This window comes from Cervus elaphus, chromosome 22 (assembly GCF_910594005.1).
Source record: "Cervus elaphus chromosome 22, mCerEla1.1, whole genome shotgun sequence".
Taxonomy (NCBI): domain Eukaryota; kingdom Metazoa; phylum Chordata; class Mammalia; order Artiodactyla; family Cervidae; genus Cervus; species Cervus elaphus.
Window position 1 is genome coordinate 47806592 of NC_057836.1, and position 23805 is coordinate 47830396.

Sequence of the window (23805 nt, forward strand, 5' to 3'; positions counted from 1 at the left end):
CCGAGCCCTTTGACTTGAGGAATTTTTCAAGTGCTGACCTCTCTCCGTGAGGTCTCCCTGCCGTCCAATCCAGAGGCTCTGTGCCCCGGCCGCTTCCTCCCCTGCTCTTGCCCGGCGAGAGGGAGGGAGGGGAAAACAGTGAAGAGTTGTCTCCTGCCCTGGTAGAGTCTTCACCCTGTGAGAGTGTGGCTAGGAAATCTGGGGGAAGTGTCTTAGAGCAGAAGGTAGCTTGGGGAGGAGTCTGATGGACGCTGTGCCTTCCCCAGTTCTCCCTTCCCTGCTGGTGCTGAGATCTCGGGGGAGCCACTGTCCTCTCCGGGCTCCAGTGCCTTCATAAATCAAACAATGACAATAGACAGATCACGGTCCCCAAAGCACTGTTTCTGTCAGAATGACATTCAGATTATCAGGTACCACTGTTCACCTTCTGTATGGATAGAGGTTTTTGTTTGCAAGAAAAAGAAATGACTTTGGCTGACTTAGGCAAAATGGAGGGTTTATGGAAAATATGCCGGAGGCTCACAGAATGAAAAGAAAACAAGAAGACCCAAGTTTTGGAAAGGTCAGGACCCAGGGCTCTGTCTGGACCTAAGAGGCAGGAACTTGTGAACACTCTCTGGTGAAGTCAGCTCCTATTGTCTTCCCAGCTTTGTGCCTCTCTGCTCAAAAATAAAATTCCTGGGCAAGAACAAACCTGGCTGGTTCCATAACATGTCCTGGGGACTCTTGGGGACCGTCCCATCAAGACTGTGTGCGAGAGAGGGGCTTGGTTCTTGAATACAGGTGCAGATGGAGGTGCTGATAACAGAAGTCAGAATGGGTGCGGGACAGGCCACAGAGGTTCTTCGGAACTTCTGAGTCAGAATATCCAGAGGAGAGCACAGGAAACATTTTTTAAATGATGAAGAGCCGAGTTTAGAAACCGTTGTGGCTAGAGGACCGGTTTCATGTGGCTCCCAACTGGTAGAACGGAGGCTGGTAAAGCAGACAGAGGGAGACGTGTCAGTTCAGGGTACATGATGGGAGCATCATCCGAAGACCACGCAGGCTGCCTGGTGAGGGAGTGAGCCCCCATCACCAGCAGCTTCCAGTACAGCTAGGCTGGCGTCCTGGGAGGAATAATGCAGAAGAGGCTCAGACTCTGAAGGGGCCAGCCTGCAAGCCCTTAGAAGAGTCTCAGACCGGAAACTTTTCATTTTCCTCTCTCTGCTTTTATGTCTCAGTCATTTTTCCTGCCATTGCCCTGCCTTTTTCTGGAGAATTCCACTGTCCAACTTCTGAGTCGTCCCTCATTCTTCAAAATGTGATTTTCTTGCCCAGGTCCTCCTCTTGCAGAGAAGGCCCTCAGATGCCATGGGCTCTCCCAGCATAGCTGTTCCTGTTCCTCCAGACTTCACCTGCCTGGCTGCAGCCTTGCCCTGAGGAGGCAGGTCACTGGGCGGACATCAGTCTCATTGCAGGATGTCTTTCCTCCTGGGGCCTGTGGAAGCCTGCATAGGATGTGTTTCCTTAGCAGGAGGGGGGCTGTCTGTGATGGCAAGAGAGGACACGGTGCTTTGTATCCATTTTTCTGATCTCCGAACCTGAGTTTGGAGGAAGGGCAGTGGTGTGGGCTTCCTGAAGATTTTCCCTGAGCTCACTGCCATCTTCATAATGGAATTAGTTAAATTAGGGGTTGCTTGTGCAGCTGCTCACAGGAGGCAAGGTGGTCGGTGAGTGAAGGGGCAGGTGCAAGGAAAACGCAAAGGCGCAGAGAAATATTTCCCTGCTGTAAGGAAGAAAACAGCCCAGGCTCTATGACAGATGCGTCTGCCACTTGACACTGGCTGCAGAGAGACAGCAGGGAGCCAGGGGGACTGTGGGCGTGAGAACTGAGGCCCCAACTGCAGGCCACAGCTGCCGTCCACTCAGCCAGCTTTGGCCATGTGGAAACACAGGTCTCGTGACGCTCCGTTATTGATTTTCAGGGGAAGCCAGAAGTCCGAATTCTTGATAAATGAATTCTCTGTTTTAAAATCAAAAGTATATAATGTAAGTCCAACAAAATAAGGCTGTAGACTCCATGAGGTTTGCCAGTTAGAATTTCTGATGAAGAGAGGAGTCAGAGTAAATATTCTTCATCTGGGCCTGTCTCCTGGCTAGACCAGGAGCACCAGGATGGCAGGGGGTTGTTTTGTTCAGTATAATTCCTAGGGACTAGCACAGTGCTAGCACGTAGTAGAGCCTGGATAGAGAGATGGAATACTTCCCTGGTGGCTCAGAAATAAAGCGTCTGCCTGCAATGCAGGAGACCCGAGTTCGATCCCTCGGTCGGGATGATCCCCTGGAGAGGGAAATGGCAACCCACTCCAATACTCTTGCCTGAAAAATCTCATGTACAGAGGAGTCTGGTAGGTTACAGTCCATGGGGTCACAAAGAGTCAGACATGACTAGGCGACTTCACTTAGAGAGATGGAGGGATGGATGGGTAAGCAGATGGGTGGGTAATTGGATGGATAGATAGTTGAATACGTGGAAGGAGGGAGGCAGAGGGAAAGTAACTTCTCCTAGGCTTCTCCTTCTGTGCATGGCCCTTCTCACCTTGAAGGCCTCACATAAACATCAAACACTTAATATTCTCGTGGTTCCCTTCTTCTCATCCTCCTCACACCATCTAAACCCCTTTTACGGATGATCAGATATAAGTCACTGACACCTTGGTGTGAATTACTTTCAGTGTATCATCTTTTTCATGGGCATTTTGTCGGGTTGAGCTCTTAATGTTGTTGTTCAGTCACTAAGTTGTTTCTGACTCTTGGTGACCCTATAGACTACAGAACACCAGGCTCCTCTGTCCTCCACTGTTTTCCAAGAGTTTGCTCAGATTCATGTCCATTGATTCAGTGATGCTATCTAACCATCTCATCCTCTGCCAACCCCTTCTCCTTCTGCCTTCAATCTTTCCCAGCATCAGGGTCTTTTCCAATGAGTCAGCTCTTCCCATCAGGAGGCCAGAATATTGGAGTTTCAATTTTAGCATCAGTCCTTCTAATGAATATTCAGAGTTGATTTCCTTTAGAATTGACTGGTTTGATCTCCTTCCAGTCCAAGGGACTCTCAAGAGTCTTCTCTAGCACCACAATTCGAAAGCATCTTAATAGATAAGCATCTGTTAATGAGTTCTTGATAGATGCTCTTTAAATGTTTGCTGAGGGAACAGCTTAGCCTTCTAAATGTGAACTGTTCTTGTGAAATGAAGGCTGTGGACTTTGAGAATTCTGTGGGAGTGAGGATGACACAGTCTTGTGTCTCTGGAGAGAAGAGGGCTAGGAATTGGGGGATAACATTCTAGCATAATCTCTGCTGTCAGAGTGAGTGGGTGGCTGACGATTTTATTTGCCTCAAAGGCTGGTGCTGGGGAGAAAGAGGAGCTCCCAGAGGTTAGCCAAGGCAAGTTCCCATCATGCTTGACATGAAGCCAGATATCCTTTTAGAGTAATAAAGATACTGCCACCTTCCCCGGAGTGATTTGTCACTTCCCCAGGTACATGCCCACCTGTTGAACGATAGGCGGGAAAGAGATGAACATAAACATCTGCCATGTGTCAGGGATAGCATTCATGGGGCCTTATGGCAGACATAGTGATGTGCTTATTTTTGCAAATGAGACCGGTGCTGGGAAAGGTTGCTGTTTGTCTGAGGCAGCGCTAGGAAGTAAATAGCAGAGCTGGAGATGACCAGCTAGTTCTCCTGCTAGCAGTGTCCACCCACCTCTTTACCTGGAGGGTGAAATCCACACCAGCAGCTCACCAGAGAGCAACCACTTGCTTGGCAGGTTCCCAGAGGCCTTCAAGTCTGCATCCTCATTTTATTCTCATGACCCTGTGGGTAGATCTTCCCATCCTCGCCCTTCAGATAAGGGAGCAGAGGCTTATTCAAAATCGTGTAGCAGGTACCAGAGCTGCCGTTTCAAATCTAGGTCTTCTGCTCCGTGCCTGTCGCTCATTTTTCCTGCACATTGAGGGACATGCCCCAGGAAGTGCCACCAGTACCTGCCTAACTCATTTGTCCTTGTGTGCCTTTCACACATATACACACTCATCAGACCTTCTCAGAGCCATCTTTGCCTTGATACTGGCAAAAGATAGGTACCAAACATTGGATGGATGGATGAATGGGTGGATGGATAGATGAATGGATGGATAGATGGATACATTAATGAACTGGGTCACTTTACCAGGGAAGCAGTCGTAGGCTCTTAAACTGGGCTGGGTCTCTTTCAGTGGGCTGACCTGGCCTTAGAGCTAATGTCCTGTGTGGTGATTGTACTTTATGAGTCTCTCCCTCCCATTAGATAGTAAACTCCCTGAGGCCAAGCACCGAGTTATCTTCATTGCTATTTCTTTAGAGCCTGCACGCTCTGGCACACAGTAGATGGTTAGTACAACTGTGTTGAGTATCTTCCAAAGAAGGCTTCCCTGACTTCCCTGGATCAGCTCTCCCTGCTCCCCACATCCTACCCTGTACCAGCTTGTTCATCGTATTCATCACTTCCTTGTCACCTGGTTAGTTTCCTGATTTTTCCAAGAGAATGTTAGCTCCACAAGAGCAGGGACTGTTATCAGCCTTTCACCACATGTCTAGTAAGGTGCCCAGTCCTTACAAGGCTCAGCGAATAGTGAGTAAATGATGTGGGTTGTGGGCAGAGCCCCACAGAGGCCGCCTTCCCTATTGCTGTCAGAAGGCATTGCAGGAACATTCCTCACGTCTGTGAGGCCCTAGTGGGCCTCCTTTCCTTACCTTCACAGGTTGTTGTGCAGATGCGGGGACCCTTGTCACTCTCAGAGAGTCCCTCCCCTTTCCAATGCCCTGGAGCCCTTCCACTTGCAAAGAGGTACAATGAGGTTGCCCCATCACTGAAGGGTCCCCTCTGACAGTGGGAGGGGAGCAGGAGGGTTAGCTATTCCTGGGAGTAAATAATGGAACTAGAACTGGCAACTTGATGCAAAGAGCCAACTCATTGGAAAAGACCCTGATGCTGGGAAAGATTGAAGGCAGGAGGAGAAGAGGACGACAGATGATTTTTGCATCATGGTTGGATGGCATCGCCAACTCAATGGACATGAGTTTGAGCAAACTCCAGGAGACAGTGAAGAACAGGGAAACCTGGCGTGCTGCTGTCCACAGGGTCACAAAGGGTCAGACATGACTGAACAACTGAGCGACAACAACGGAATCGGATCTCTGAGTTAGAACTCCCTGTTCAAAGGCCCTGCTTTTGTCACACCTCCATCCATCCAGCCTATCATGTTAGCCTCTTTATCTTGCTAACTGGAAAACCCTGAGTGTGTCCACCTTCAGGGTTCTCCTATGTGACCCGTCATCCATCTCCCCTAGTTTCCGTCCAGGCCACAAATCAGCAACTGACATGTTTCATCAGAAATGTGAAAATCCGTTTCTAGGGCCAGATCCCTGCCTTCGTTCTCCCCCCACTGCTCCCCCGATAGGCTGCACTGTGCCTGACCCCTCCTCCCGGGAAGGGCACCACCAGGGCCGGGCCACACTGCCTTTACATCCCAGACGGATTTATTAGAAGGGTGCTGCTTGTGCACAGGTGGGTCCTGTTTGTGCTAATTCTCCTCTTCCTTCTGCTCCTGCTGCAGCCATGAAAGAACTCGGTATCGCTCCCCATAAATCTCTCTCACACACACCACATCCCGCCTCCCTAAACTAGGGATTTCCCACCCCAGGCGGCCCTGGTTTTATAATATTCTCCTTCCTGGTGCCTCTGATGTGGCAGTAAAATATGAGACCACCCACAGAGGTGGAAGCTTTGTAGAATCAAGAGCTTCCCCCACCTCCTTCCCAAGGCCAAGGCCTTGACTGATTGGCCTGCGGGCTCAGAAAACTCATTATGAGAATAAACATATTAGGGCCTTCGGAAGAGGTCTGCGTTTAGGGAGACAGAGCCCTCAGGCACAGCGGGGTCATCCATTCTACCTGAGGTCAGACAGCCAGGCAATTTACACAGGCAGCAACCCCAGCCCCCAAGGCATCTAGAATTCCAGACCAGCCCTGCCCGTCCCTCTGCCAGACGGGACTGTTCAGAGGCAGCTCAAGCCTGAATGAGCCCCAGGCAAGGAGGCAGCAGTCTGTGTGGCCTGTCAGGAGACAGACTTCTGACTCCCGGCCAGGCAGGGGGATGGACCGCCTGACCCTCAGCTTCAGCCTGAGTCCGTCTGGCAGGCCCTGCGGTGAACATTCCAGAGATGGGCAAAACAAGTGTTTCTCCCGAGAAGGTGAGGCCGGTGGAGCCAGAGCTGTTTGGGGGGTGGCGGTGTAGTGCTGCGTGCTCTGGGTCCCGAGTTAAGAGTTAGAATCCTGTGCATGTGGGACGCCGAAAGGGGACTCCACGTGGTAATGGGTGGGGATTTGTAAGCGTTGTGTTACCCCGTTGTACCAGTAGATGGCAGCAGGGCATCTGGAGCGCTAGCTGCCCCTTGGGCTATCCCAGGAAACATCATTCATTTACCCAGGCAGCAAGCATTCCTCACACATGTCCTGTGCCCTGGCACTTTGTGCTGGACATGAGAGACGCAGTGAGCTTTGAGACCCGGTTTCGGGTCTCCAGGAGCTCCTAGACTAGGTGTGTGGGGACAGGGGATGTGTAATTCCAACCAGAATGTTGTGTCAGCACCCCGTGGGGACCTCAAGGAGGACCACCTAACCCAGCCTCGTTGGGGGGTGCTTTCAAGGAAACAGTGGTCAGGGATCTTGGAACATGAGAAAGGGGTAACCAAGCAGAGAAGGAAAGAACAGCACAGACTCAGACTCACAAAAGCACAGGAATCACAGAAAGTTGAATGTGTCCAAGAGGTGGGCAGAAAACCAGAGAAGAAATGGGTCATAGGTCAGCAGGGTCTAGATCACGAAGGAGCTAGACTGAATCCTGAAACTCTTAAAGCACAAGATCTAACTTACCATTGCTGCTTGCTTAGAGGCTCTATGTGACTTTGAACCTGTGGGAGCTGCTCCCAGCCTTCCTGCTTGATCACTGGGGTCAGAACAACAGGAGGAGGGATGTGAAGGCCTGCAGGCCTTCTGTATCAATGTCGCCTGTTTGTTATCATCACCAATCTCTCACCTCACTGAGGGGGCAGATCAAAGTGAAGCGGACTGTAATTCCGTTCTGTAACCCCCGAGAGGATAGGATTATGTTTGTTTGTGGGTCCCTGCACACGTCACCCATAGCCACCGTGTAAACACTCGGTAGTTCTTTGTTTTCATTGTTGATTCTACTTTAGGCCCTGGGCTGTATACTTTGGAGCTTACTCTGTGCCAGGAACCATTCTAAATGCTTTGTACGTCGTGCCACATTTAATCCTCACAACACCCTATGGGATAGTTACTGTGATTATCCCCACTTCCCAGACGTGGAAACTGAGGCACACAGAGGTTGAGTGAGTTTTGCGGGGTCTCAGAAAAAAAAGAGTGAGGGGTGGCTCTGGGATTGCATCCAGGTGGTCTGGCCCTGAGTTCACCCTCTCTACTTACTGTCCTTTGGGTACAGGATCAAGTGAATTTCTCACCACACCTTGGCTGGCAGATGTTATCACCCCTTAACAAGTGACCTGGAGGTAACTATGACCTGGAGGAATTAAGTACCTTGTCTTAGAACATGCAGTGAGTGAGTCGTAGAATTAAGATTTTGCCCAAGCTTCTGTGATTTGAGATCCATGCTTTTTCTAGTATACCGGTGATTTCATTCATTAGTTACCATCCTGAGCTCTCAGGATCATCCAGTACTTCTTGTAAACCCAAGCGGCAGGACCCCTGCCCTCAGTCCTACTTAGTCCTTTACTAGCTATACTCCTTACAACAAAGGAGGACCCTGCAAATTATACCCTTTGATCATGCAGTGGTTACCCAACCTATAGAATTCCTGGCCCATGGGGACCCAGGCCCAATTCCAAGGCCTATGTAGGTCAGTTCCCTGATTCATCCTCCCCAGACATGGCGGGGGGACTGTTGATGGGTGTGTGGATGAGGAGATAAAGTTTGGCCACATGGGCTGGGTCATCCACAAGCTTGCATAGGAAGCCCCAGTGATGCAGGACAGAGAGCAGGGTGGGAGGAGAATTGGGAAGGACGATGGGAACCAAGAACTGTCGGCCTCCATGCCACTGTGTTCTGGGTGGATCCCTAAGAGTCCTGAGAAGTTCAAATTCTGACCCTTCCAGATCATTATGAAATTGTATTCAAGGAGGGAAGAGACGGGCATGTTTTATTTAAAGGTTTGCCAGCTTTATCAATTTTAAATGTTAGGCATATGATACATAGACTTCCATTTGTTCTTTGGCCCCATGCTCTACAAATATTAGGGGTGGGCTTATCCCAGTGTCTAGAGTTTGTCAACATTACTTTTGTTAGTGATAAAATTCACAAATTATGTGAAAAGGTTCCCTTTGCATGAGGCTGGTCGAACACACATTTTTTGGAAGATCATCCTGGGAGAAAAAAACAAAATCTTGCTTTTTAAAGTCACACTGACAACTCTTGTTCCCATAAAGTTCTATCCACTTGACATCTAAGCCTGTCAATGCTGTAAGAAAAAGTGGCATTAATATTAGAGTTGTCAGTCGGTGATTCAGGCAGTCTTGAAGAGAGATGAATTCCACTGGAGTTGGCTAAGTGTAGATAGAGAGACTTCAGGAGCAGACAGACTGCAACTTGGTCAGAGAATTTGTAGAAGAATTCTCTCATAAGTGGAAGGTTGAAAAAAGAGATGGGAACATTGATATTCCAGGGAAAAGGATAGAAAAGAAACTAAGAAGAAGATTCTTGGATATAACCCTACTGATTAGAGCTCAAGCATGTGGTCATACCATAAAGAAGGCTGAGCACCAAAGAATTGATGCTTTCAAGCTATGGTGTTGGAGAAGACTCTTGAGAGTCCCTTGGACTGCAAGGAGAGCAAATCTGTCAATCCTAAAGGAAATCAACCCTGAATATTCATTGGAAGGACTGATGCTGAAGCTGAAACTCCAATACTTTGGCTGCCTGATGCGCATGCTTACTCATTTAAAAAGACCCTGATGCTGGGAAAGATTGAAGGTGAGAGGAGAAGGGGATGGCAGAGGATGAGATGGTTGGATGGCATCACCGACTCAATGGACATGAGTTTGAGCAAGTTCTGGGGGATGGTGAAGGACAGGGAAGCCTGTCTGCTGCAGTCCATGGGGTCGCAGAGAGTCAGACACGACTGAGCAACTGAACAACTTGTGGTCATACCTAGCTGAATGGAAAGCTGAGATATATTGATATATTTCTTGGTGCCAGTCTATAAAAGTTGTCTCTGTGGGCAAAGAGGAGAATTGGGATTGGAAGCAAATAGCTGTCTGTGCCCCAGAGAAGGTCTCTGGAAATGTTCAACACAGTGCTCAGATTACAGCAAGTCACTAAGAGCTCTTGGTGTCATCAGACCAACAACCAAAAAGAGCCAATGGAAACTTGTATTACTTTTGCTTTGTGGGAGGTCATCTAAACCCAGGAGCACCCCAACATTTGCTGCTGTTTTTCAGGGCTGAGAAAAAGCATGATCTTGCGGTGAAAGTCCAGGATTCAAGCCACTTAGGCAAAGTATTTTCTCTCTCTGGGTTTCAGTTTCCTTATTTATGGAATGGAGATAATAATACCCACCTCGTGGTGGTGGTTTTAAGTGTTAAATGAGAAGGGCTGTAGGTTAAAGAGTATAGCATAGTTTTTTGGGCACAGAGTGAGTACTCAAAAAGTGTCTTTTTTTTTTCTTCATCTGGGCTTCCCTGGTAGTTCAGACGGTAAAGCGTCTGCCTACAATGTGAGAGAGCGGGGTTCGATCCCTGGGTGGGGAAGATCCCCTGGAGAAGGGAATGGCAACCCACTCCAGTATTCTTGCCTGGAAAATCCCATGGACTGAGGATCCTGGTAGGCTACAGTCTGCGGGGTCGCAAAGAGTCGGACACAACTGAGCGACTTCACTTTCTTCATCTATCTCTTCAATCATTTATTCATTCAGCATATTTTAATTGAGCTCGTACTGTGTATCAGGTACTCTGGTACATGTTGGAAATAGAATGATGAGTAAGACAGATTGTTCCTAGCCTGGAGGAATTGCGTTATAGTTCAGTGGGAAACAGGCATGAACCCAGTTACTAACTATAAGGAATTATAATAAGTGCTGTGATACAAAAGTAGAGCATGAAGAGATAATTTATATGAGGAAAGAGATGACTAAGGTCAAGATTAGGGTGCTTATAGAGAAAATGGACAAGTGGATGGATTTGAGAAATAATTAGTATGTAGAACCCATGGCGATAGGGAGAGAGAAGGAGGTAATAAGAGTGAAGTCTGTGTTTTTGCTTTGAGTGATGGGCAGATGGGATGTCATTTACTGCTGATGGGAAGACGGAAACAGGGAAGTATAGGAAAGATGATGGAAGGGTGGTTGGATGGATGAAGGGGCAGGTGAGTTCTGCTTCATTGGAGAGATGGACAAATAAAGGAGTGGATGGATAGAGCAACATAATAAGTCATTTACAGGTCATATAGGGTCTACCCAATAAAATAATTCTGCATTATTTATTTGTGTATGATTCTTTCTTTTGATCCTTAAAATAATGTTTAGAAATATACTATGCAGATGTTAATATCTCCCTTTTACAGAGGATGAAGCGAAGACACAGAGATGAAAAGGGATTTGGCAGAACCGAAACCCGAGTCTCCAATCCTCCCAGCCTGTACTCTTTCCCTTTCCCATGTGATACATATAAATAATGAGAAAATCATCCATCTAGGTGGGAGAGAGCAGGAAGGTGGGGAATGTGTCTGGACATGCACCTCTGGGGGTAAGGCCTTCAGGAGAAGGGAGGAAAGAGTGAAGCAATTGGCATCCTTACTCAATAGATTTCTTCCTCTCCTTCACAGGGCCAAGTATTTCCATGGAAAGAAGGTGAATGGAGAGATTGAGATCCGAGTGGAGCAGGTAGGTTGGAGCTAGTCTTTAGTGCTATCACCGTGATCTTTTCTATAGGCAGAGCCGTTCCCAGGAGCGTACTTGGCCCCCATCTTCTGAAACTATAATGAGTAAGGATTACCAGAAAAATCCTGACTTATACCTGGAAGATGTCTTAAATTCCAGAATTATTTAGTCCAGTCATTTTCAACCTTTCTGTTTTAGCAGCAGAACCTTTATTCAAGAGGAATATCAAGTAGGAGCACACTCTAACAAATAGAGACACATAGAACTTCTCTGGTGGAAATGGGCATAGGGAGCCCAAAAGTCTGCTCCATTCTGTCCCACCTCCCTCTGTTCCCCACCATGGTCCCTGAGGGGTCTCTTTGGAAGGAGAGTGTAGGCACACAGTGCGTTTGAATCCTGGCTCCCTCATTTTCTAGGTATTGGGCAAGTGAGTCTTCCTGTGTCTCATTTTCCTCGGGATTAAATTATTTAAAGCCTCCAGAGAGATTAGAATCTCGACTACTGGCTCTTGTTATTACCACTAGTATCGACATCCACAGACTTCATTTTATAGGAACAAAGCCCAGACTTGCCCAAGGTTATAGTGGAGTCAGTGGTAGAATTAGGGCCAGAACGTGTGGCCTCCAGATCTAGGACTCCTCCCCTTCGTTCACTGAACACTTGCTGGGGACCAGCTCAATGCCAAGCGCTGTGCTTGGCCTCAGGAGAGCACATCAGAGCATGGACTCTGGAGCTCACCTCTTGGTTCCAGTCCCAACTAACTTTGTGACATTAGTTCAACAATACTTAAGCTCCCTGAAATTCACTTGCTTCATCTGTACCACTGGAGTATAGCATCAACTTGATAGGGTAGGCAAAAGGATCAAATGAGTTAGTCCAAGAGAAGTACTTAGAACAGCACATGGCATTTAATAACACTTAGTAGATGTTACCCATTTATCATCATCCTCATCGTCAAAGGCAAACAATAAGATAGAAAAGGTTCTTGCTGTAAGATGAACTCAGAAAAGCACCATAGAAAAATGGAAGGATGTGACTTTTCTAGCACTCTTTGAGTTTGATGTGTTGGAGGAACAGAAAGCTTTTTGAGCATCAGATTTGAGTTGGCTTAATATTGAAACACCTACAGCTTGAATTTCAATTTTATCCTGTGGCTTTCAAGTCAGTCCAATGTCTACTGGTTTTCCTTCCATGGCAAAGAGCAGGTTATTTTTGTTCACTTGACAAATATTTGTCAAACATCTACTATGCTAGCTAGCTCACATGTGCAGAACAAGGATAGAGAAGCAGAGGCACTGTCCCAAATAACTTGTGGTCTAGGAAGGGAGGCAGGATAAGTCTTCACAGAGCCCAGCACAGGTGGAATCCAGGAAAGAGAGATCCAGACTTAGTGCTGTGGGCACCAGAGGCCACAGCTATTTGGAGGAGTCCGAGTGACTTCAAGGAGGGGGTGGTATTTGACATGGATTGTAAAGAATGGCTAGGATTTCAACAAGTGGAGATGGCAACAGGAAGAGTGATGAGACTGAATCAGCGTGAGCAGAGGTAAGGGGAGTGGAAGCTCAGGGTGTGGAATGATTGAGGACACTGTCTTCCCCCGGCCCTAACCTGTTCATCCTCCCAAATTCTCTCTCTGCCATCTACCGGGCATCTTAGCTAGAAACCTGCACAGCCTCCTGGCTGTCTCCTTCCCCCTCCACCATTACACCTGTTCACCACGTGCTCCAGACTCCACTCCCGTTCCCATTGCCAGTTCCTTGGCTGAGCCATCATCAGCTCTCATCCTATCTTCACAATCAACAGCCTCCTAACTTCATATTTTCATCCACTTCCAATTTATTTTTCATACTAAAATCAGGCTGATCTTTCTGAAAAAACAAGGTTTTAAAAGTGTTACCTTTAAAATTCCTCTCTCGGACATTCTTTATTTGAGCCCTCCCTCCCCAATCTAAATCAGGAAACCTGGTTATTCCTTTACCTAGCACCCCATTTTTTCCTTTCTAGCCCTTATCTGAGTTTTTGACCACATATTTAGATGTGGTATTATTTGCATGAGGGTAGGGACCATGACTATTTGGATCTCACTCTGTTAAATAACACAGGGCCTGGCACATACTAGAGCAGAAGCAAATATTTGCAGAATGACTAACTGATGGATTCCACAGATTCCAGTCTGCTTGTCAGTTTCCAATAGAGATAAATTGCTGTTCTTTAATCTTCCCTCAAAAATCTGAGTTTTCCATAAACCATCTGGTAAATGCTCAGTTGCTAGCTGTCTCACTCCATTTGTGAAACCCCAGGAGCATGTTTTAATTTTGCCCTTTATCTCATTGCTGCTTCTGGCCCAACTTATGGGTGTAAATCTGTTAGCAGGAGCATCAGAGAGAGTTGTCCTAAGAATAGCTCACCCAGGACCCTGGGGACACTCAGCCAACCTCTAAAGGCTACAGCCACACTGGAAAAGTTGGCTAATTTAGAATCATCTTGATTTCTCGTCATCTGCCTCTGTGGCAATCAGAAGGCAAATTAGCCAAGAGGCCAATTAGCAGTCATTTGGGCATTTTTCCCTGGAAGATATGCCTTCTTTAACTCATCCTAGAGTCTGAATTGTTTGTCTTTTCCCATCTGGATCGATGGGTGGGTCACATAAGCAACCCCCTAGGAATCTCACATGCATCCTTTAGCACTTAGGAGAAGTCTTAGGATGGAAGCCACTGTTTAGTCTGAGCTGGCCTCACATTTTGGAATTCTGTCTCCCAACTAAGGGCCAAATTAACCAGATAATTGCACTGTCTGGGTTTTGCTGGACAGAGCAAATGAGTTAGTTGTGGTTGGCCTAGAGGAAACCTCCACCCCTTCTCTCCACCCTCTTCCCCCCAGTTCAAAAACTGTTTGCCTCAGCTTTTGCAGAGCCAGGAATCAAGAAACCCTGGGGAGGCCAGTGGGGGAAACTGCCTCATGTTGCATCCCATTACCCAGAATGCCCTGTGGGCTCTGCAGGGCCTCTCAGCAGTGTCCTCGCAGGGCCTGAGAGCTTCCGGCCAGGGTGGCTGGCATGCCAAGCTCTCTTCTGTTTATATTTGAGGCAAAGGGTCTCTTTCTCCACAGGTACAAGTCACCCCTCTGTGGGACTCAGCAGTGAGGTTGATGAATGGATTAATATCAAGTAGACTCAAAGTTCTGAGACTAGCGGGCTAGTACTTGGTGGGGCAGAGCCTTGGGCTTCATTCTTCTTTAATAAAAAGACCAAAATTATAGTAGTCTTTCCTTGGTGTTAACAGAGGTACCAAAGCCTAAGTGGCAGTGCATTGCTCCAGCAGATGGAAAGAGAGGCAGGAGAAGGTGAAGATCCTTCTCCTCTGATTTATGTAGGAATGCCTGAGGCTTCTTTGGAGTCCTGTCCTTGCATGATATTGGAGTTGAGATGGGCTTCGGTAGATGCATATGGATCCTAGGGAAAGCTGTTGGTTGAAGTCCTGTTCATCTTCTCCCCTTTATATATTGCCTCAACTTTGTCTTCTGGGAGCAAAGATGGAATTTCTCCCTTAAAAGAATTTAAGCACTTAAGATCATCATGTATATATTTTTCATACCTACTTCAGCCCACCATCCACAATTCTTTCTGAGGCAGTCCTTCTTAGAGTGGACCCTAACTGTAGATACTGTCATAAAGGCTGTGTTATATTTCAAGAAATAATTGTCAGTGAGATAAAGAAGTGGAGGTTGGATGTTAGTTAATTCAGTTTTGTGGATTGGTAACAGGTTGGACGTGACCCCCGTTAGGAAATGACTACTTGATAGTAATTCACCTTGAGGGAAATACATCTAACACTTTGCCAAAGAGCTCTGCCCTTGGCTGTGTTCTACATCTCCTTCTCAACTGTGATTTATTGAATTACATTTGCTGATGACTTGAAGTTAATGGGAGAGAGAGTATGCTGGATTACATTTGATATGATCCAACTGAGTAAGGATACAATATAAGATCCTATTCAAAAGCTCGGCCAAAGAGGAGCAGGACTGGGGAGACTTAACTTATTAACATCTCATGAGGAGAAAACAAGACCTAAAATTTGAGTTAAACAAATTCTTAATATTTGTGAGAAGAAGTATGGTGTGGAAGTTAGGACTGTGACTCTAGTGTAAGATATACTGGGGATGGAGCCTCAGCTCCATTATATTTTAGCTGGATTGACCTTCCACTTATAGCATCACCAAGTATTAGCTACTTCCTATGAAAAATGAGGATAATAATTTCTGCCGCCTAGAGTTAATGTGTGGAGTGAATTAGTCAGTATAACTCATATGCTTGGCATCATTTCTGACATGTATATTAAGAGCTCAGTAACTGTAGTTATGGGCTTCCCTGGTGGCTCAGTGGTAGAGCATCTGCCAGCCAACGCAAAAGATGTGGGTTTTATCCCTGGGTTGGGAAGATCCTCTGGAGAAGGAAATGACAACCCACCCCAATATTCTTGCCTGGGAAATCCCATGGACAGAGGAACCTGGTGGGCTATATATAGTCCATGGGGTGGCAAAGAGTTGGACGAAACTTAGTGACTGAAACAACAACCATGGTTGTGGTTGTTACTCTCCCAAAACCTGATGCATTATCAGGCTGCATTATCAAAGTACAGCATTTAGAATTCAGGAAAGTGATGACACACACACAGCGCACACACACTCTCATTGTTTTAGCCAGACTCCAGTGAGAGATCCAGTTGTACCATCACAGACGGAGGGGATAGCAGCAGCCTGGAATGCTTCACGAAGAGAGCGGCTGCAGTGAGAGAAGCAAAGGAGATCAGTGTAAGGAACTGGAGATGCTTAGTCCAGAGAAGAGAGACTTCGGTAGAACTCATTGTACTCTCTGCAAATATTCACCACCTGAATGAGTGGTTGAAAAGAGTTAGAGCTACCATATGTTGAGTATTAATACTTATAAGGGAAGGATAAATACTTTTTACTGTTGAGATGGATACTATCATTGTCTCTAGCTTACAGAAACAGGCTCAGGTGGAATAAGAGGGCTTTCTCCAGGTTGCCTGATTTGTAATTGGCAGGAACCTGTTCTTGAACCTAGACAGTCTAAATTCAGAGTCCTCTTATCCACTGCATTTTTCTGCCATTTGTTGCAGATACCAAGAACAATAACCAGATGTATTGGTTAAATTATTTTGTATGCATAATCTTATTCCAGCCTTACGACAACACTTTGAGATGAGTATGAGGGCTCTCCTTATTTAGCAGATGAAGAAACTAAGGCTCAGAAAGGTTAAACATCCTGCTTGAAATGAGGGATGGAGGAATTCGAACCCAGGTTTCACCTGCACGTGTGCTGAACCACCAGCCTATATTGTTTCACTGGGATTAGAATTCAGGCTAATGGTACAATCATACAAAAAGATGGACTTCAACTTGGTATAAACAGACATTGTTCAGCAATGCCGAGTAATGATGAATGGACCACAGCCCTTTGGTGGGTAGGGAGTCCCTGTGTTGGACATGCTCCAGCAGAATCTAGATGGTTAATTTGGGAAATATTTCACAGGAAATGTATGTACCTAGTCAGATACAACTTTCATTATTTTTTCTTATTTTTTTGCATAAGAGTAGTATGTATAAATAGTCAAAAATTAAAAAGCTAAGAGATGGTATCTAGTGAAAGGTCTACTCTAACTCTACTGCCCTTACCAATCTATTTCTCTTTTGACTAATCATTTAACTGGTTATTGGCCAGTTCATTTAACCATTATAACTTGTTCCTTAGGCAGTTTTCCAGAGAAATTATAAATGCAGTAATCAAATACACATTTGTGTTTGTTTTCCTTTGCTTTTCATAGATGGTTCAGTTCAGTTCAGTTGCCCAGTCATGTCCAACTCTTTGCGACCCCATGGACTGCAGCACGCCAGGCTTCCCTGTCCATCACCAACTCCCGGAGCTTGCTCAAACTCGTGTCCATCAAGTCAGTGATGCCATCCAACCATCTCATCTTCTGTTGTCCCCTTCCCTTCCTGCCTTCAATCTTTCCCAGCATCAGGGTCTTTTCCAGTGAATCAGTTCTTTGTATCAGGTGGCCGAAGGACTGGAGTTTCAGCTTCAGCATCAGTCCTTCCAGTGAATATTCAGGACTGATTTCCTTGAGGATGGACTGGTTTGATCTCCCTGCAGTCCAAGGGACTCTTCTCCAACACCACAGTTCAAAAGCGTCAGTTCTCCAGTGCTCAGCTTTCTTTATAGTCCAACTCTCACATCCATACATGACTCCTGGAAACACCATAGCATTGACTAGATGGACCTTTGTTGGCAAAATAAAGTCTCTGCCTTTTAATATGCTGTCTAGGTTGTCATAGCTGTCATAGTTTGTCATAGATGGTAGTTGATCAGAAAAAAAACATAAAGAACTGTATTCAGAGGAGTATTGAACATGGAAGTTTGATTCCAGGTGGGTCAAAGGGGGACCTCTTATTGCCCAGGGTTGCAGCAGTCCTACCATTCACTGTTGTCACTGCCACTGCTAGAGCTGCCACTATAGCCAGTGGGAACACGAGCCCGCATCCCCCTGACGCTGGAGGAATTGCCCCCAGCCTGCTTTGACCTCTGCTGCTCTTGGAGAAGCTTTGTTGCTACCACCAGAACCTCAGTGGTTGCGCCATCTTCCTAACCTCAACTCTCACCTGAATGGTAAGAAGTTGGTAGAAATTACCTGGAATTATGTATCAGAAGGGCTTCCCTGGTGGCTCAGATGGTACAGAATCTGCCTGCAATGCGGGAGACCTGGGTTCGATCCCTGGGTTGGCAAGATCCCCTGGAGAAGGGCATGACAACCCACTCCAGTATTCTTGCCTGGAGAATCCAATGGACAGAGGAGCCTGGCGGGCTACAGTCCACGGGGTCACAAAGAGTCGGACACGGCTGAGTGACTACGCACAGCACAGTGTGGCAAAAGAACCTGGGAAGTGTAGAGATAGGCTTTCAGCCCCCACGTGCAGGAGAGGATAGGATGGGAGTGGGGCTGGGCGGCAATCGACAAGTGAGCAGCGCAGTCCATCCACACGTACACTGTGGTTCAGTGTATCTTAGAGTTTATTCCATGAAAGTATGTACAGAGCTGCCTCATTCTCATTAATGGTTGCTGAGGGGCTGTTATTTGAATATACCATCATTTATTTTCCATAACTTTACTATTATAAACAATGCTAAACCTGTGTCATTTGAAGCATCTGTTTGTATACCCATAGGATTCCTATCTAGAATAGAAAAAGTGGTTATGAATGTATTGCATGTAGTGCTTGCTATAATGCGCCTTGAAGAATGAAGGACGTTCCGCCGGCTGCTGGAATTGATACCAGAAGACAGCCCTCAGTTGTCAGCCCTCATTCTGGGCCTCACCCGGGTGAAAGGTGCTGCCTTGCCCAAGGGCACATCTCCTGTGACCTGGGCTGGCGCAGCGAGTAAAGACCTAGCTCCTTTTTTTTGTGTGTGTGTATGGTGTTAGAAAGTGTTCTAGTTTCATTCTTTTGCAAGTGGTTGACCAGTTTTCCCAGCACCACTTGTTAAAGTAAGCCAGAAAGATAAAGAACATTACAGCATACTAACACATATATATGGAATTTAGAAAGATGGTAACGATAACCCTATATGCAAAACAGAAAAAGAGACACAGAAATACAGAACAGACTTTTGAACTCTGTGGGAGAAGGTGAGGGTGGGATGTTTCAAAAGAACAGCATGTATACTATCTATGGTGAAACAGATCACCAGCCCAGGTGGGATGCACGAGACAAGTGCTCCAGCCTGGTGCACTGGGAAGACCCAGAGGAATCGGGTGGAGAGGGAGATGGGAGGGGGGATCGGGATGGGGAATAAGTGTAAATCTATGGCTGATTCATATCAATGTATGACAAAACCCACTGAAATGTTGTGAAGCAATTAGCCTCCAACTAATAAAAAAATTAAAAAATAAAAAAAAAATAAATAAAAAAAAAAAAAAAAAAAAAAAGACCTAGCTCCTTTATCCCAGTTTGAGGCAACTCTGAAGGGCCACCCCAGCTTCAGAGCTCCCTGTGGAGCTGGTGGAAGCGTCTGCTGGGCTGGCAGTGCGGCCCAGCTTCTCTCCCTGCCCTGTCCTGCCTCCTTCCCTTGTCTTCCCTTCCAGTAGTGGTGATCCCCGAAGTTCTCCCTAATGAACTTCTCGCGGGCTAATGTTCATCTCAGGGTCTGCCTCCCAGGACGTTTATAATTCTGATAGATATTGACAGATTGCCCTCCACAGTGGTTATACAAATGATATACAAGGCCCTTTGGGTCTGAATTTCTAGGACTTTACATGCCTCTTGGGTTCTGGAGACCACCATGCACAGAATGCTCTCCTGGTTCCAGCCCAAGCATTGATGCTGAACTCTGAAGTGCTTCATCATTTGATCGTCATAGTTGACCTCCTTGTGTTTGAAATTCACCAGAGCTTGGTGTTTCTCTGCATGGCTGAATCCGGCAGAACTCTACCCGCTCTGATCCACTAAGCCTTGTTTTGTTAACACAATCCTGCAAGATTTATTTGTTTGGCTTGGCTTACCCTGACCTCAGACGTTCTGTTTTGTATTATTTTTAAAAGCGTGCAGGTCTCCATGGAGGTTTTTTTTTCCTTTTCAAATTTAAGAAACAGCTGGAGGAATAAAGAAAAAAAGCAGGTGGGACACTAGGGCTGTTAACTGAAACATAACTCGTTAGAGGAGCAAGTGTTTCTCTACTTAACCATAACATTGATTGATGTGGGTTTATTACCACCCTTGGTCTACCTTTAGGCTCGCTGACTTAGGAAGACAACAGAGAAATGGAGAGACAGTAATCATGGTGATGGTAGCAAACATGCTGAGCAGGGACTGTGTGCTAGCGGCCATGTTACATCCTTCCTCTGTGCTAATCCATTTAACCTGCACAGTATGCCTTGTCCCTGAAGAAACTGAGACTCAGAGAGTTTAAATAAAGTGCCCAAGCAGAGTCACACGGCTAGTGAGAATGTGGGGATCCAGGGATTTGAAACCAGTGTCAGCCAAGTCCAGGGTCCTCGTTCTTAACCAGAGTAGAGCATGTTTGTCACTCGGTCACGTCCAACTCTTTGTGACCCCATGGACTGTAGCCCACCAGGCTCCTCTGTCCATGGAATTCACCAGGCAAGAATACTGCAGTGGGTAGCCATTCCCTTCTCCAGGAGACCTTCCCGAACCAGGAATCAAACCCACATCTCCTGCATTGCAGGCAGATTCTTTACCAAAGTATATCTATCAGCTTACATATGTTGGATCTTGAATCTGCCTTCTTCAAGTTCTTCTCCTTTCCTCTCTTTGCTCAGGTTCTTTGAGCACATCACTCCACCATCGCTTCCTATCTCACCCTACTCATTTAATCTACTGGATAAATTACAAGCTCTTATGAGATGTTCTTCTAGCAAAAGACTCCTCCATTCCCGACTAACCCTGATGGCTCTGACTCATCATTTGATGTTTCTGGCTCATTGCTGCATTGTTCCCCTGTTAACAATTCTGTTTGTTCTTTGTTTTCCCCCAAGGGTTACTGTTTGTCTTTAAGTGTAGCTGTATATTTTAGATTACATTAGTAGTGTTAATAGTTCAGACTCTGGAACCAGACCACCTGGGTTGGAATCTCAGCCTAAGTGACCTTAAGCAAGTAATTTGACTTCTGTGTGCCTCATTTTCCTCATATGTAACATGAAAATAATAATAACAATAACAACAGCAATATATACCTATAGAGTTGTTATAAGAATGAAATAAATTATCACATGTGAAAAATACAAAGCATATCCTGGCATGCAGAAAGTGCTGCGTAAGTGTTAGTAGCTGTTTTTACAGGTACCTTCACATCTTTGGTCACATGTTGCCTGAGTAGTCTCTAGGTATCAATATGTGGGATTATTCAGAAATGGAAAGAGTATAATCCATTCTGTAGAGAATTTAGCTGTGTAGTTGAGGAATGAGACGAATATGCAGTTCATGTTTATATCTGTGTTTTTATTATCTGTACACACATACACACACATATGGGCTTCCCATGTGATGCTAGGGGTAAAAGAACCCTCCTGCCAATGCAGAAGATGTAAGGGACGCAGGTGCAGGTTCAGTCCCTGGGTCAGGAAGATCCTCTGGAGGAGAGCATGGCAACCCACTCCAGAATTCTTACCTGGAGAATCCCATGGACAGAGCAGCCTCGTGGGATACAGTCCATGGGGTTTCCACAGAGCTGGACATAAATGAAGTGAGTTAGCATGCATGCACGTGTGTGTGTATATATATATATCTCCAGTATTATTTCCCACTGATACATGGCATTCAATTGACACCTGGTATAAACTTCTAGCTTTTCCTTGATAGCAGGCAGCACAGGTCCTGGTCAAGGTGTTCAGTGAATGTTGAGTGTATGGGTGAGTGAATGGATGACATGACACAGTCATAGAAGGGTGGAGTCAAAAAGGGACTTTGGAGATCATCTAATCCAGAGGTTCACAGAGGGCAAGTGACTATTCCTAGCATGCACATTGGATTATTGTTGGAGTTCAAAATAGGGAAACCCTGGGCTTCCATCTCCCATGTCATTGTTTTTCCTACTACATTTTCTCCAGTGTTATCTTTTGTCTTACCCTTTGAAGAAACTCTGTCGCTTCTGATGGATGTGAGAGTTGGACTACAAAGAAAGCTGAGCGCCAAAGAATTGATGCTTTTGGACTGTGGTGTTGGAGAAGACTCTTGAGAGTCCCTTGGACTGCAAGAAGATCAAACCAGTCAATCCTCAAGGAAATCAGTCCTGAATATTCATTGGAAGGACTGATACTGAAGCTGAAACGCCAATACTTTGGCCACCTGATATAAAGAACTGACTCATTAAAGAAGACCCTGTTGCTGGGAAAGATTGAAGGCAGGAGGAGAAGGGGACAACAGAAGATGAGATGGATGGATGGCATCACCAACTCAATGGACATGAGTTTGAGCAAGCTCCAGGAGCTGGTGATGGACAGGGAAGCCTGGCATGCTGCAGTCCATGGGGTTGCAAAGAGTCGGACGCAACTGAGCAACTGAACTGAACTGATGGTTTTAGTAGCAGACAAATTATTCTAATTTTCTAACTCTGAAGTTCATATTTTCCACATTTACCTGTAAGAGGCTTTCTTCTTCAAAAGTGGGAGGTGGGGGTGAGCAACAGCTGGTAACAGCTGATGGTCAATGAAGGAGCTGCAGTAGGGGGAGTGTTGAGACCGTGGTTGGGGAACCTTGCTGATTCTAAGTGCAACCAGGACTGCTTTGCCAGTTGAATGATTCTTCCTGGTGTGACTGTACCTTAACCAGTGATGAGAAGAAAGGAGTCATGGGCTTGAAAGCAGGTCCAGCTTCTGCACTTGGATTTGCTGCTCATATCTCCTTAGCCTGTGCCTGCCAAGCTCTTTAATTTACCCTTCTTAACTGCCACCCACTCCGTCAACATCTGTCCTGTCCCCTCTTAATATCATATTGAAAGTGAAAGTGTTAGTCACTCAGTTGTGTCTGACTCTTTGTGACCCTATGGACTGTAGCCCTCCAGGCTCCACTGTCCATGAAATTTTCCAGGCAAGAATACTGGAGTAGGTTGCTATGCTCTCTTCCAGGGGATCTTTCCAACCCAGGGATAGAACCTATGTCTCCTGCACCTCAGGCAGATTCTTTACCATCTGATCCACCAGGGAAGCCCAATGTTGTATTAATAGATAGATGAGACTCCAATGGAGATCATGTAGAGGTTCTGAAAAAGTACAAAGTGAAGTCACTCAGTTGAGTCTGACTCTGCGATCCCATGGACAGTAGCCTACCAGGCTCCTCTGTCCATGGAATTTTTCAGGCAAGAGTACTGGAGTGGGTTGCCATTTCCTTCTCCAGGGGATCTTCCCAACCCAGGGATCGAACCCAGGTCTTCTGCATTGCAGGCAGACGCTTTACCATCTGAGAAGGAGAAAGCAATAAGCCCTTTAATTTCTTGAGGAGTGTGTAATAAGAAAGTAAATAAAACACCGTATCTTAACCTGCTGCTTCGTTCAAGAAACACTTACTGAGCACATGCTTTGTATGTGGCCTTAATGACAGAGCTCTCCACTCTCATAGGGTTCTCCTTTTGGTGGAAAATAATGGGGGCGGTGGCTATTGTACACTGAGATGCGTGCTGACACAGAGATCATACAAAGCACAGTGGAGCACAGAAGAGGGAGGGATCGTCAACCTTGCCTGGGAACACTCTTAGGAGAGGCTTCACAGAGGCTTGGGGGCAAGAATTAGCCAAGTGTCAGGACAGGAAGGGTACAGTGGTGCACATAGGGTAGTGAGGTAGTCAGATATTCAAGCCTTCCCACTAAAGAGTATGTTTGAAATTTCAATTTGTTACATGTCAGGGAAATGACCAGAGTAGAGGTTTCACACAAAAGGGTGGTAGGAGATGAAGCTGAAAAAGAAAACAATCTCTATTCAGGGTGGGCTTTGCATGGCAATGCATGTGGTTAGAAATTGAATTGTGTCCCGGCGGAGTGGGGACATATTTATTGGATTTTTAAAACCATGGAGTAATATGATCATGTTTTCATTTTAGGATGCACATGCTGATAGTGGCTTTAGAAGATAGCCTGGGTGGCATGAGACTGGAGGCAGGGAAATTCCGCTCTGGATTGGGTGAAAAACAAACATCTTACCCTGGAGTATTATGCTTGGGGAGGAGGTTCGTGGAAAGAACTTCATAAAATGCATGTGTATCCCTGACTTGGTCTTCTTTAGC

At 46.1% G+C, this 23805-nt stretch overlaps 1 protein-coding gene across 1 annotated transcript in view; it reads left to right on the top strand.

Moving 5' to 3' along the window:
• SYN3 (synapsin III) overlaps nt 1-23805 on the top strand; it is a 459000-nt gene that overhangs the window by 41786 nt on the left and 393409 nt on the right. The window contains exon 3 of the mRNA XM_043882279.1: nt 10943-11000. Within this exon, the coding sequence (XP_043738214.1) occupies nt 10943-11000 (58 nt within the window). The remainder of the gene's footprint in view (nt 1-10942; nt 11001-23805) is intronic.